The 13613-nt window shown below is 42.2% G+C and overlaps 1 protein-coding gene across 4 annotated transcripts in view; it reads left to right on the top strand.

The window, feature by feature from the left end:
• The window catches only part of uba6 (ubiquitin like modifier activating enzyme 6), a 180739-nt gene that overhangs the window by 156477 nt on the left and 10649 nt on the right, over nt 1-13613 (top strand). For all 4 annotated transcript variants that reach the window (XM_070886180.1, XM_070886172.1, XM_070886154.1 and 1 more), the window contains 3 exons: nt 432-503; nt 10962-11085; nt 11993-12186. In XM_070886180.1, the coding sequence (XP_070742281.1) occupies nt 432-503; nt 10962-11085; nt 11993-12186 (390 nt within the window). The remainder of the gene's footprint in view (nt 1-431; nt 504-10961; nt 11086-11992; nt 12187-13613) is intronic.

Raw genomic sequence — 13613 nt, 5'->3', positions numbered from 1 at the left:
TCCCTGTGATTGATGCTTAACCATCATTACTTCATCTTAATGTAAAATAATTCAGGACACAATCCAGATAAAGCTCACATTTCGAGAACAGAATCTCTAATCGTGCTGCTGCATGTTTTATTAGCCATGATGTACCTTTGAATAATTTGGATAGATATTTACTATTCTTGGTACAGACTGATGCACAGAATTGTCATCCAAAGCTCAAGATAATGCTGGCAACAGGAAATTAGCCAGTGTACTGTTTGTTCTTAGTATTTGTCACCTGCTCCTAAACTATAATCTGACCTACCATTTTCTGTAGTAGTAAAATAAGGATTTTTATATAGTGAAAAAGAACACGTCCCCAGTAAATTAGCTTTTGGAACACCAGAGACAATGAGCTGTAATTTGGGAGATAATATTATGCCTCTCTGTTTAACGTATTGCAGGACCAGTCCAAGGAATTTATTTCCCGACTACTGTCCGAGGTTAAGATTCCGAAATTCACACCGTCTGCAAAAGTAAGTAATTGATTAACAGGTTAGAGCTGAGTATGGTAAAGCGTCTTTTTTCAGCAGTGTTCATGTTTGCACAGTTTCACATTGTACTTTAGTGTGTACCAGCACTGTTAACCATGGAGCATGAGCAATGAGATTTTCTGTTTATATTGTGACCGTTTTTAAACAAAAATCCTCTACTATCACATCCTTGTAGTATTTCGTACTGTTCTTAAATTGTCCAAAGGTTTATTGAAACTAAAACCAAACTTACAGGATTCATATGTCCATAAGAATCCAAGTAAAGGCATTTGACAAGGTGCCACATAAAAGGTTACTGCACAAGATAAAAGTTCACGGGGTTGGGAGTAATATATTAGCATGGATAGAAGATTGGCTAACGAACAGAAAACAGAGAGTCGGGATAAATGGTTCATTCTCGGGTTGGCAATCAGTAACAAGTGGGATGCCGCAGGGATCAGTGCTGGGACCCCAACTATTTACAATCTATATTAATGACTTGGAGGAAAGGACCGAGTGTAACATAGCCAAGTTTGCTGACAGTACAAAGATGGGAGGAAAAGCAATGTGAGGAGGACACAAAAAATCTGCAAAAGGACATAGACAGGCTAACTGAGTGGGCAAAAATTTGGCAGATGAAGTATAATTTTGGAAAGTGTGAGGTCATGCACTTTGGCAGAAAAAAAATCAAAGAGCAAGTTATTATTTAAATGGAGAAAGATTGCAAAGTACAGTGGAACCTGGGGGTACTTGTGCATGAAATACAAAAGGTTAGTATGCAGGTGCAGCAAGCGATCAGGAAGGCCAATGGAATCTTGGCCTTTATTGCAAAGGGGATGGAGTATAAAAGCAGGGAAGTCTTGCTACAGTTATACAGGGTATTGGTGAGGTCACACGTAGAATACTGTGTTCAGTTTTGGTTTCCATATTTACGAAAGGATATACTTGCTTTGGAGGCAGTTCAGAGAAAGTTCACAAGGTTGATTCCGGAGATGAGGGGGTTGACTTATGAGGAAAGGTTGAGCAAGTTGGGCCTCTACTCATTGGAATTCAGAAGAATGAGAGGTGATCTTATCGAAACGTATAAGATTATGAGGGGATTTGACGAGGTGGATGCAGAGAGGATGTTTCCACTGATAGGGGAGACTCGAACTAGAGGGCATAATCTTCGAATAAAGGGCCGCCCATTTAAAATTGAGATGAGAAGAAATTTCTTCTCTGAGGGTTGTGGATTTGTGGAATTCACTGCCTCAGAGAGCTGTGGAAACTGGGACAGTGAATAAATGTAAGACAGAAATAGACAGTTTCTTAAACAATAAGGGAATAAGCGGTTATGGAGACCGGGGCAGGTAAGTGGACCTGAGTCCATGATCGGATCAGCCATGATCGTATTGAATGGCGGAGCAGGCTCGAGGGGCCGTATGGCCTACTCCTGCTCCTATTTCTTATGTTCTTATATTAGTTTGGGAATCCAACATGCAAGATTGCACACCATACCGTAGTAAATTATATCTATATATAATTAAAAGTCTTACATATAATGCATGACGCATTAGAATGTAGGGTGTCATATTAAATGTCACTGGCAAAATGAATCACACTTTTCTGATTCGCTCCAAGAAAATATATTGATTCATTAAAATAAAGTTTAGTAAAAGTCCTACCTGATAGTAATTAATTCATTGCTCCAATTTGAACAAATCACATTACTGAATTTATTTTTTCAAAGTGGTTGCAGATGGCATCGTGATCTGTGGCCCAGCTGAATATCTACTGTGTGAGATACAACAACAACATTTATATAATAATAACTGAGAATAAGAGGTTTCGGAGATGGAATAACAAAGTTACTTGTATCATTAGCAAGTTTTCTAACATAAGTCAATAATAATACAGATATCGGGGCAAGAATTCTGCTATGTATATCCCACAGCGTGAATGCTTTCATAGTGATTTCCTTTGTTTGGTACTTCTAGTAAAATCATAACAACTCCCATTTATGGAGCACCATTAACATAAAGAGAACCTCAAGACAAATGTGCCAAAATTCATGAAATTCACAACCTCAGGATGTCCCAAAGTGTTCACAGCCCAATGAAGTACTTTTTGAAGTGTAGCCATAGCTGTAATGTAGGAAACGTGGCAGCTAATTGTGCACAGCAAGCTCCCACAAGCAGCAAATGTGGTTTTCATTTTCCAGAATTCCCTAGATGCTAGAATGGTCCTGACGGATTGGAAGGTAGCAAGTATAACCCTGCTATTCAAGAAAGGAGGGAGTGAGAAAACGGGGAACGAAAGACCAGTTTAACCTGATCTCAGTAGTAGGGAAACTTCTACAATCTATTATTGGGGACATGGTAACAGGGCACTTAGAACATGGTAATATGATTGGGCAGAGTCAGCACAGATTTATGAAAGGGAAATAGTGTTTGACAAATCTAATAGAGGTTTTTGAGGTTGTAATTATCAGGATAGATAGGGGGAATCAGTGGATATAGTGTATTTGGATTTTCAGAAAGCATTTGATAAGGTGCCACACCAGTTATTGCACAGAATTAGGGTGGGGTAATACATTAGGATGGATTGAGGATTGATTAACAAACAGAAAATAGAGAGTAGGAATAAACAGGCTATTTTCGGGTTGGTAAGCTGTAACTAGTGGGGTACCGCAAGGATCAGTGCTTGGGCCTCAGCTATTTACAATATATATCAATGATTTAGATGAGGGGACTAAGTGTAATGTATCCAAGTTTGCTGACGACCCAAAGCTAGGTGGGAAAGTAAGTTGTGAGGAGGATGAAAGAGCTTGCAAAGGGATATAGGCCCCAATTTTGTCCAACACTGGGTGCCATTTTTTTCGGCGCCCAGCGATTTTTCTAGTGCTGAAAGTTAGTGAAAAGATTCCCTAATGTCGGCGCTGACTACCAGTGCCAGAATGTACATTTTGGCACTGGTGTGCGTTGAAAAACAGTTTACGGAACATAATACCAACTTTCCCCAGTAACGATTCTTTTTGAATCTGCACACAGACACAAGCAACACCGTTGAAAAAAGCCTTACCTACAGTTAAAGAAATCCACGCTGGCCCACTCCAATACCCGGCCGAAGGGCCTCCCTGGTATGTTCAATCAACTCTAAAAATAAATCAACTAAAAGAAAACTTACCATTAATGCTCCTCCTTCGTTGAGACAACTGTAGGCAAGCAAATTAAACAGAAATCTTCACCACTTGCCTTTTCCATCGAAGTTCCAAGTGGCCCAAAATCTTCAAAAGATAATCCTAAAGTCCAGGAAAACCTTCTTAATTCACACGGCAGCCAAAATCAGCACATTAACAGGAGTCTTCTTTCCACAAACACCAAGAGCAGCCTTTTTCAAATCCTCCACACAGCCGACTCTACCCGCTGCTATTTCTGGCCGAAGGTCCTCGACACACGCAACCCGCTGCTATCCCAGGCCGAAGGTCCTCCACACAAGACAGTGCAACACGCTCCAGACACATAGGAAAGCATCAGTGATTTATAATAAAGACTGGCCATTTAATTTTATTTATTAACTAATCCTCCTAAAATGTTTAATGTTCCAATACAGTACTGGAATGCTTAAGTGGACAAGAATAAACGATAATATATTTGAAGGGATATTTAATTAGCCTAAAAATGTCTTTTATATAAAGGATTGGGTCTGATCAACCTCCTAAGTATGTTTAGTACCTTGTTTTAAAGCCTACCTCCACTCTTGCCTTAGCCCATCAGCTAAAACCCTAATGTGTGCCTTGTTCATGTCCGACTCAACTATTGCTAGATGGGCAAAACTCAGCTACATATAGTCCTGCTGACCCATCATCCCTGTACTTGCTGCCCTACATTGGCTCCTGGTCCAAAAACGCCTCCAATTTGTAATTCTCAGCCTATTTTAAAATTCCTTCATGACCTCTGCCGCCCTAACACTCTAACCTCCTCCAGCCCTAAAATTCCCACCAGAACTCTACATTCTTTTCTCCCTTGACCCACCATTGGCAGCCGTGTCTTCAGCCGTCTAGGCCCCACATTCTGGAATTTACTCTCCGCCTTCCTCAAGACCCTCGTAAACCCATCTCTTTGACCCTGATTTTCGTCATCCCTCCGAATAGCTTCTTTCTTGGCTGGGTGTCCTTTAAGGTCTGAGTACACTTGTGTGAAGCACCTTGAGACATTTTTCAATGTTAAAGGTGTAATATAGAAGCTAGTTGCTGCATGATAAGCTCTTTAAAAATAGGATGTGCCTCATGACAAATTGATTCCCAATCAGATGTCAACGGATTCAAGATGTCAACATGTCAAATGGCCTCATTCCTTGTAACCTATATGGTTACGTGAATGGATCTAGACTTGGTCAGGGTCACTGATACATGTACCTGCGTTGCATGCATCAGTAATCCAAAACAGGTCAGGATCCATGAACACTGTAGTGCTGGAACCTGCCCTGTATCATTTAAACATAGGTTACAAGGAGTGAGGGCATTTGACATGTTGAGTCTGTTCCATTATCCCAAAATATTTAGTAGTGCTGCATTAAAAAATGAAGTGCAGGAGTCAATTTAAAAGTCCAAAATAAATACGTTTATTAAACATATGTACAGCACAGTTGTACTTAGCTTAACATGATTTATCTTTAAACTTTCGTAACTTTAAAAACTTTAATAAATTTTGTGTCAAACTTTTAAATGAACAATCAAATAAACCAACAAGCCATCTATCCTCCTTATCGCTGTGCACCACTGCTACCCCGCACGTGCCCGTTGTTGCAGATCTCTGCTTCCTCGCCCCCCCACCCCGAGGTTTATTCTGTATTTTTTCCGATGCGGCATTTCTTGTTGTTGGGTTACGACCGGGACAGAGCTAGCATGCGTCCATGTGGAAGGCCTGGGTTCCTCTTCGTAATCATCCTCAGCCTGTGGATCAACTCCTGATTTTAGTGTGGCGTTTAAAATGTTCCTGGCCACAATGACAGCCTGGGTGAGCCCCCTATTGCTGCTACTACCTCTATCATCTGTCTCAAAAGTCCTGCCACTTCTAATGACAGTCCTGCAATTTCTTCCCTTACCTCACCCATTCCTCCAGCCAGTGTTGCTACTTCATCTCTCAGTCTCCCTAACTCTACCCTCACCCCACCGAAGGTTTCCAGGAGCAATCGCGATTGTTGGATGTTCTCCCCGGTCATCCCCACGAGATGTCCTCTGTTCTCTGCATCCTGTGTTTCTGCATCAGCTCTCCCTTCCACCCACCTTTGCGTCTCGCAGATGTGCCTTGTTGCGACACAGTGGAACCCGCAGCCTCAGACTGCACACCTAGAAATGTCCCGTCGGTTGATTCGCTCAGGAAAGGACTTGGAATCCTCGAGGGGTTCAGCATCTCCAAATCCATGGTAACCATCTCATTGTCGAAGTCTTCATGCTGCCCTTCATTCTCCTGATGTAGAATGTCTGGAGTGGCGGTTTGCTGAACATGCTCTTCTACTTCATGTCTCCTCCTGATGCGCAACATCTGCGAAACATAAGAAAGATGCTTAGTTAGCAGCATTGAGGAAGGAGAAGCATAGGCAGCACACGCAGTACGTAACATTTAGCCAACCTAGACTGTGCAATTTGCAGGGCTTACGTTCTATTGGAAAACTTGGCCCAGCTTCCGCGTTGATGGTTGGTCTTCTGTAAGATTTAATCATATAAGCTATCCTCTGCTCCACAGCTGTTAGTTTCAGCCTACTTGCCAAACCTCCTCCAGTTTGTGACCGTTCTCGGATAATCTGTGACATCATCTCCTGCAAAGATGAAAATGGAACTTTTTAAGAGGGTCCTTCTGAACACACACACACGAATCACATTTACAGATGTTATTGCAGTGCATAAATATAATTAAAAATTAAATACATTTAAATATAAATTATTACTTACAGTCACTGCTTGTCCGAGGTCATGCCACTTCTTTTTCAGCTGCGCACCGGTTCTCGGGGTAATGGACATTGCATTAAACTCGACTGCGACCTGGTCCCAAACTTTTGCGAGTGTGAAGGGTTCAAGTTTATTTTTACCTAAGCTCACCTTGTTTTCAAGAACTTCCCATCTACTCTCAATTAAGTCTATCAGGGGCTCAATTTCTTCCACGAGAAGCCACTTGGCTCTTACAACGTCCCCTTCTGCATCTCTGTCTCTGTCCCTTTCGCCTTCTCTGCGCCCTTCCCTTGCAGCCATCTCGTGATTGAAGTTGTATTTACTACCTGGAAATCCACCTCTGCCACCAATGGATTCTCACTGGTGATCCAGACAGTCCCCACACGTGCTGATTTTTTTTTTTTTACAGCGCATGCGCAGTTTTTTGTCCGCGCATGCACAGTGATTTTATTTTTATTTTTTTCTGCGCATGCGCATTGTGCATGCGCAATGAGTTGGTCTTTTTTTTTCTTTCAGCGCATGCGCAGTGCATTTTAGGCGCACACTCTTAGCACCGCTCCCCGAGATGGACTCGGGTAGCGTCGGCGCGACATGAAGATTTCCTTTACCGGAAACTAGGGATTTTTTTTCCCAGTGCTGACGGGTCTCAAAGAAACGTGCATACAGGTAAGTGTATGCCATTATTTATGCTTGGGGAAAATTGGTGCCTTGGACAAGTTAACTGAGTGGGCAAGAACAAGGCATATGAAATATAATGTGGAGAAATGTGGAGTTATCCACTTTGGTAGGAAAAGCAGAGTATTTTTTAAATGGTGAGAGATTGGGAATTGTTGGGATCTGGGTGTTCTTGTACACAAACACAGAGTTAGCATGCAGGTACAGCAAGCAATTCGGAAAGCAAATGATATGTTAGCCTTTATTACAAAAGGACTGGAGTATAAAAGTAAAGAAGTCTTACTGCAATTATATCGGACCCTGATGAGACTACACCTGGAGTACTGTGTGCAGTCTTGGTCTACTTACCTAAGGAAGGATATACTTGCCTGAGAGGGAGGTCAACACAGTATTACCAGACTGATTGCTGGAATGAGGAGATTGTCCCACGAGAAGAGATTGAGGAGACTAGACCAATATTCCCTAGAATTTAGAAGAATGAGAGGTGATCTCATTGAAACATATACAATTCTTACAGGGCTTGACAGTGTAGATGCTGGGAACTTTTCCCCCCTGGCTGGGAAGTCTAGAACCAGGGGTCACAGTTTTAGAATAAGGGGTCGGCCAATTAGGACTGAGAGGAGGAGAAATTTCTTACTCAAAGGGTTGTGAATCTTTGGAATTCTCTACCCCAGAGGGCTGTGGATGCCCAGTCGTTGAGTATATTTAAGACAGAGATCGATAGATTTTTGAATATCAAGGGATATGGGGATAGTGCAAGAAGGTGGGGTTGAGGTAGAAGATCAGCCATTATCTTATTGAATGGCGGAGCATCTCAAAGGGCCGAATGACCTGCTCCTGCTCCTATTTGTATGTTCTTATGTAAAATGGATTTTTGCCTGTGTTGATTTTTTTTTAACGCATTCTTGTAATGCTAGAATGAGGATAAAAATGGGTTAACTCCCAAGCCTATACACACTGTATTGTTTTCAGCTTGAACTAATCTGTTTGTCTATAGATTTCGGTCATGGTGTAGGTTTGTTTTGGCCCAACTGTTAGTGGTTTAAAGTGTTAGTTAATCATCTTGCGGACAATTACCTGCCCCTTAGTCACACATCAAAGGATAGGCCTTCAATCTTGAGGCAGTGACTTGACTCCTTATTGACTGGAGCCATTTGAGATCGATAACTCTGTGGGCAGAGAGTTCATCTGAAACTGATGGTCATTCTCCAAATAAGACAGGGCATTCTGAGTGGATGTGAACTTCGCAGCCAGCAGCCAAAAGATTGTCTGTGTTTTTAAAAACTAGAACCAGCTTAACTAGAAAGAGTTAAGCTGATAAATAGCCTTATGTATTAGGGCTCACCTTTCGAGAGAAAGCAATAAAGTATCTTTATTTTTTTATATATCGAAGAGTGTTGGAAAATATATATTATAAACTTTTTGTTCAAATATTTTATATAAATAAAAGCACTTAGTAGTTCAAACCTGTCTCGAGATTTGATAAAAATGTTTTCCAGTCTGCTGTTCATAAAGAGAGGAGCATTCATGTGTTGGAACATTATAAGTGCAGCACCCAGTGGAGGTTTGCTTATGGGAGTGACGGGTGATCGCAAACCTGAAGAAGTATTTAGCATAAAAACACAACAACTGTGACAGAAACGTGTATGGAGCACAGACACGAAGCCAGGGAAGAAGAGATAAAACATGTTCATTTGGAACATGTTTACAAAAGTACCTAGAATAGCAAATAGGAAATCTTCGCAGACATAAGAACATAAGAATTAGGAACAGGAATAGGCCATCTAGCCCCTCGAGCCTGCTCCGCCACTCAATAAGATCAAGGTTGATCTGGCCATGGACTCAGCTCCACTTACCCGCCCGCTCCCCGTAACCCTTAATTCCCTTATTGGTTAAAAATCTATCTATCTGTGATTTGAATACATTCAATGAGCTAGCCTCAACTGCTTCCCTGGGCAGAGAATTCCACAGATTCCCAACCCTCTGGGAGAAGAAATTCCTTCTCAACTCGGTTTTAAATTGGCTTCCCCCGTATTTTGTGGCTGTGCCCCCTAGTTCTAGTCTCCCCGACCAGTGGAAACAACCTCTCTGCCTCTATCTTGTCTATCCCTTTCATTATTTTAAATGTTTCTATAAGATCACCCCTCATCCTTCTGAACTCCCAACGAGTAAAGACCAGTCTACTCAATCTATCATCATAAGGTAACCCCCTCATCTCCGGAATCAGTCTAGTGAATTGTCTCTGTACCCCCTCCAAAGCTAGTATATCCTTCCTTAAGTAAGGTGACCAAAACTGCACGCAGTACTCCAGGTGCGGCCTCACCAATACCCTATACAGTTGCAGCAGGACCTCCCTGCTTTTGTATTCCATCCCTCGCGCAATGAAGGCCAACATTCCATTCGCCTTCCTGATTACCTGCTGCACCTGCAAACTAACTTTTTGGGATTCATGCACAAGGACCCCCAGGTCCCTCTGCACCGCAGCATGTTGTAATTTCTCCCCATTCAAATAATATTCCCTTTTACTGTTTTTTTTTTCCCAAGGTGGATGACCTCACATTTTCCGACATTGTATTCCATCTGTCAAACCTTAGCCCATTCGCTTAACCTATCTAAATCTCTTTGCAGCCTCTCTGTGTCCTCTACACAACCCGCTTTCCCACTAATCTTTGTGTCATCTGCAAATTTTGTTACATTACATTCTGTCCCCTCTTCCAGGTCATCTATGTATATTGTAAACATTGCATGTAGAACTGTCCTTTTATATCTGTGAGGCCTGTAATTTTCAGTTTCAATAAAGTATGTAATATTTTTACCTTGTATCACTCGATATATTGCTTCAGTAAATTTGCTGTATAGCAGTGATGGGAAAACTGCTGTTGCATTTAGTCTGTTGTGCAGGGCCACGGTGGGCATCAGAAACCATGCAGCAGGTCCTCGACTACCCGTCAGCAATATCCCAGGAAATCTATTAGTATTGAAATATTTGTACATGCAGCACGTTCAGTTTTGCGGATTAAGTAAAGAAAGAACTTGCATTTATATAGCTCCTTTCACGATCTCAGGACGTCCTAAAGCCAATGAAGTACTTTTGAAGTGTAGTCACTGTTGTAAAGTAGGAAATGCATCAGCCAATTTGTCCATTCAGTAAGGACCCATAAACAGCAATGAGATAATGGCCAGGTGATCTGCCTTTTTTTCCCGGTGTTGAATGAGAGATAATTATTGATCCCGACACTCCCATGCTCTTCTGCGAATAGTGCCATGGTTTCTTTTATGCCCACCTGAGACAGTATCTCAGTTTAACATCGCTCCACAAGAAGGCACCTCAATATTACACTGAAGTATGAGCCTTGATTATGTGCTCGAGTCCCTTGAGTGTGACTAGAACCCACGACCTTCTGATGCAGAGGTGAAAGTGCTACAACTGAGCTTAAGGCTGACACCAACGCGTTTTTGATCTTGTCCTTCAAGGTTCTGAGCCCATTTTCTTGCCTGACAGAGTATGCTCGAATATTAGTTCATGGAATTTCATGGGGAATGATATCAATGATAAAATAAAGTAAGACCCAGCTTATAAATCACAGCTGTACATAAATTCATTATCTTGTTTTGATGATTGCTGATTTTGCAGAGTAAAATAAACACAAATCACTCATATCTAAAGGATATAAAACCAATTGTGATTATTTCAAAGGATTTTACAATAATTAGAAAATCTGTTCTCTATAAGGGGATAAACTTAGCTCAAACTTTTTAAACTGCAATCGTATTTGTTTAAAATGTTATTGCTGCAGTTTTGTTTATAGCATGAAAGCACGTCACATGAAAATTCTGCCATTTTTATTTTTTTTTAGCAAATAGAAACCGATGAAAACGTAAAGAAATCTGACCAGGCAAAACTTGCAGTAAGCAGCGAAGAGGAAAGAGTGGCCATCGACCTGCTGAACAAAGCCAGAAGAACAGGAGTGGCAACCAAAAGTGAGTGCAATGTTATGTGCAATGTGTTGGTCACTGTTTTGAGGGTGATTTGGTTTATTTAAAGGGACTCCACATGCTGAGTGACGAATGCACTTGGACAGAATCTAATCCTTTCATTATCTTAAAATTCTCAATCATGTCTCCTTAAAGTCTGCAGCTTTTCCAAAGTAAAAAGTCCCAATTGAGTCTGAACTTTTTCCAGCTACTCGATATTCCCACCACATGATGTGATCAAAACTGAACACAGATAGGGTCTGAATAGCAATGTTATTGTGCTTTTAATTATGTCACATAATTACTTTAGGTTTCCTTCCCCCCCCCCCCCCCCCCCCTCCACCCTAACAGTTCAGCCATGAATGCAGATTGGGTACTGCAGTCCAGCAGGGAAATGATAAATCAGTCAGGATATTCCCCCGTCCCCCCAGTTCTGTTTCGAGGTGGAGAAAGATACAGAGCTATAGGGAGAGAGCAGGGCAGTTGAAACATTTGGAGTTGCTGTTGCAAATAGCAAGCTTAGACTTGTGGGGCGAATAGTCTCCTGTGTTGTAAGCTCTTATGGTTCTCTGGTCCTGATCACTGCCTAATGACATCTATATTGTGTGGATGTCAGGCTTAGACAGGGGTAGGCTCAGTTGTGATCCTATCCCCCCTTGTCCCCCATGGCCAAATAGCCAGCTAACACTCACAGTCTAGGTTTATGGCCACCTGGATAAAGATAAGAAGAGCTACTGCCCGCCGAACCAGACCTTGGAATAAGTCAGTTCCTTTGGAAGGAGAGAAAATTCACCAAGAGGGGGTGGGGGAAGGGGGTAAGGAAGCTGAGGAATGCTCTCAGATTGCAATATGTGACTTACAAATGCAAAATGGATCAGAATAACTGCAAAACTTTTTGGTCATTGCACGGTAGATCGCCTCCACATGATACCAGTCTCCTTTGAAAAAGACAATGACAGCAATGGACACATTGACTTCATAACAGCTGCTTCCAACATACGAGCAAACATGTACAGCATCGATACAGCAGACAGGTTAAAGACGAAGAGGATCGCTGGACGGATCATTCCTGCAATAGCAACCGCAACCGCAGCAGTGTCAGGACTGGTAGGAACTTCCTTACTGGTTCTGGTATAAGTTCTCAATCAGTGGGTGCAGTAGTGTGGTGATAACGGTACAAGACAAGACTTGCCACCCCTACCCAATCTGGCCTATGTATCGCTCCAATCCCTCATTACATATTTCTGGGTCAGAAGGTTGTGGGTTCAAATTCCACTCCAGGGACTTGAGCACATAAATTCAGGCTGACACTCCAGTGCAGTGCTGAGGGAGTGCTGCACTGTTGGAGGTGCTGTCTTTCGGATGAGACGTTAAGCCGAGGCCCCGCCTGCGCTCTCAGGTGGATGTAAAATATCCCATTGCACTATTTCAAAGAAGAGCAGGGGAGTTATCCCTGGTGTCCTGGCCAATATTTATTCCCCAATCAACGTAACAAAAACATGTTATCTGGTCATAATCACATTGATGTTTATGAGAGTTGCTGTGTGCAAATTGGCTGCAGCGCTCCCTACTTTACAACAGTGACTACACTTCAAAAGAACCAAATTGGCTGTAAAGCGCTTTGAGACTCCCGGTGGTTGTGAAAGGTGCTATATACATATAAGTCTTTCTTTTATAGTTAACTCTTCATACCCTCAGGCAAACTAAAGATGGGCAATAAATACCGCCTTGCTTTCAGCCCTCACATCCCCAGAGCAAATAAAATCATTGACGTGTTTAAGGTGATTATAGTGTTTGACCATATAATGGATAAGTAAAAAGAATGAAGTGTAAAGTAGGAGCGTCCTCTCTGTATATTGGTGAAAACTGTTCCATTCTTCTATTTATGGATTCCAAATGAGGCACAGTTCTGGGTCTGGCTTCTCCGACACTGCTCCAAGTCTGGGGTCTCTGTCACTGCTCTGGGTCCGGATTCTCTGGCACTGCCCTGAGTCTCCAGATGTCAAGTGACAATGAGCAACTTTCAAACAGCCACATGTGCCCCGATCGCACTGCGTGGCTGACCACGAATTTTCTCAGCCCATGTTTTAATGCCAGGCTAGTTATGAGGTCGGCCAACATTGTCTCTAAGTTTAATTTTCAGAAGAGTTGGGTATTCTACTGGATTTTCACAGTGAGCTGAAAATACTGCAGCAGTTTCAGGGGGCAGATTGTGTTTGTTAGAGCTAAGCGTGTGGAATTCCTTTACTTCCCCTTCATAGTGATATAACCGGGTACTTCCTACTTGAGGCATGACACAAACAGCAGCAGTATTGCAGGCATTAATCTCCCTCTATGCTAGCCCAAGAAAGAAAGCTTACATCCCAATCTCAAAAGCAACCCTTCATCCCTCTCATTCACTACATCATCTCCGAGTGAGGATGCCAGTTTTGTGTTCAGGCCTCCAGGAAGTGATATAGCCCAAGCTTATTTAATTTAGAACTCTCACAGCCATCGGGAGCAGGAGCCTTTCATCGGTCTACGCCAAATTAAAA

The sequence above is a fragment of the Pristiophorus japonicus genome, chromosome 1, assembly GCF_044704955.1.
Source record: "Pristiophorus japonicus isolate sPriJap1 chromosome 1, sPriJap1.hap1, whole genome shotgun sequence".
Lineage (NCBI taxonomy): Eukaryota > Metazoa > Chordata > Chondrichthyes > Pristiophoridae > Pristiophorus > Pristiophorus japonicus.
This window is presented reverse-complemented; position numbering and strand designations above follow the sequence as displayed.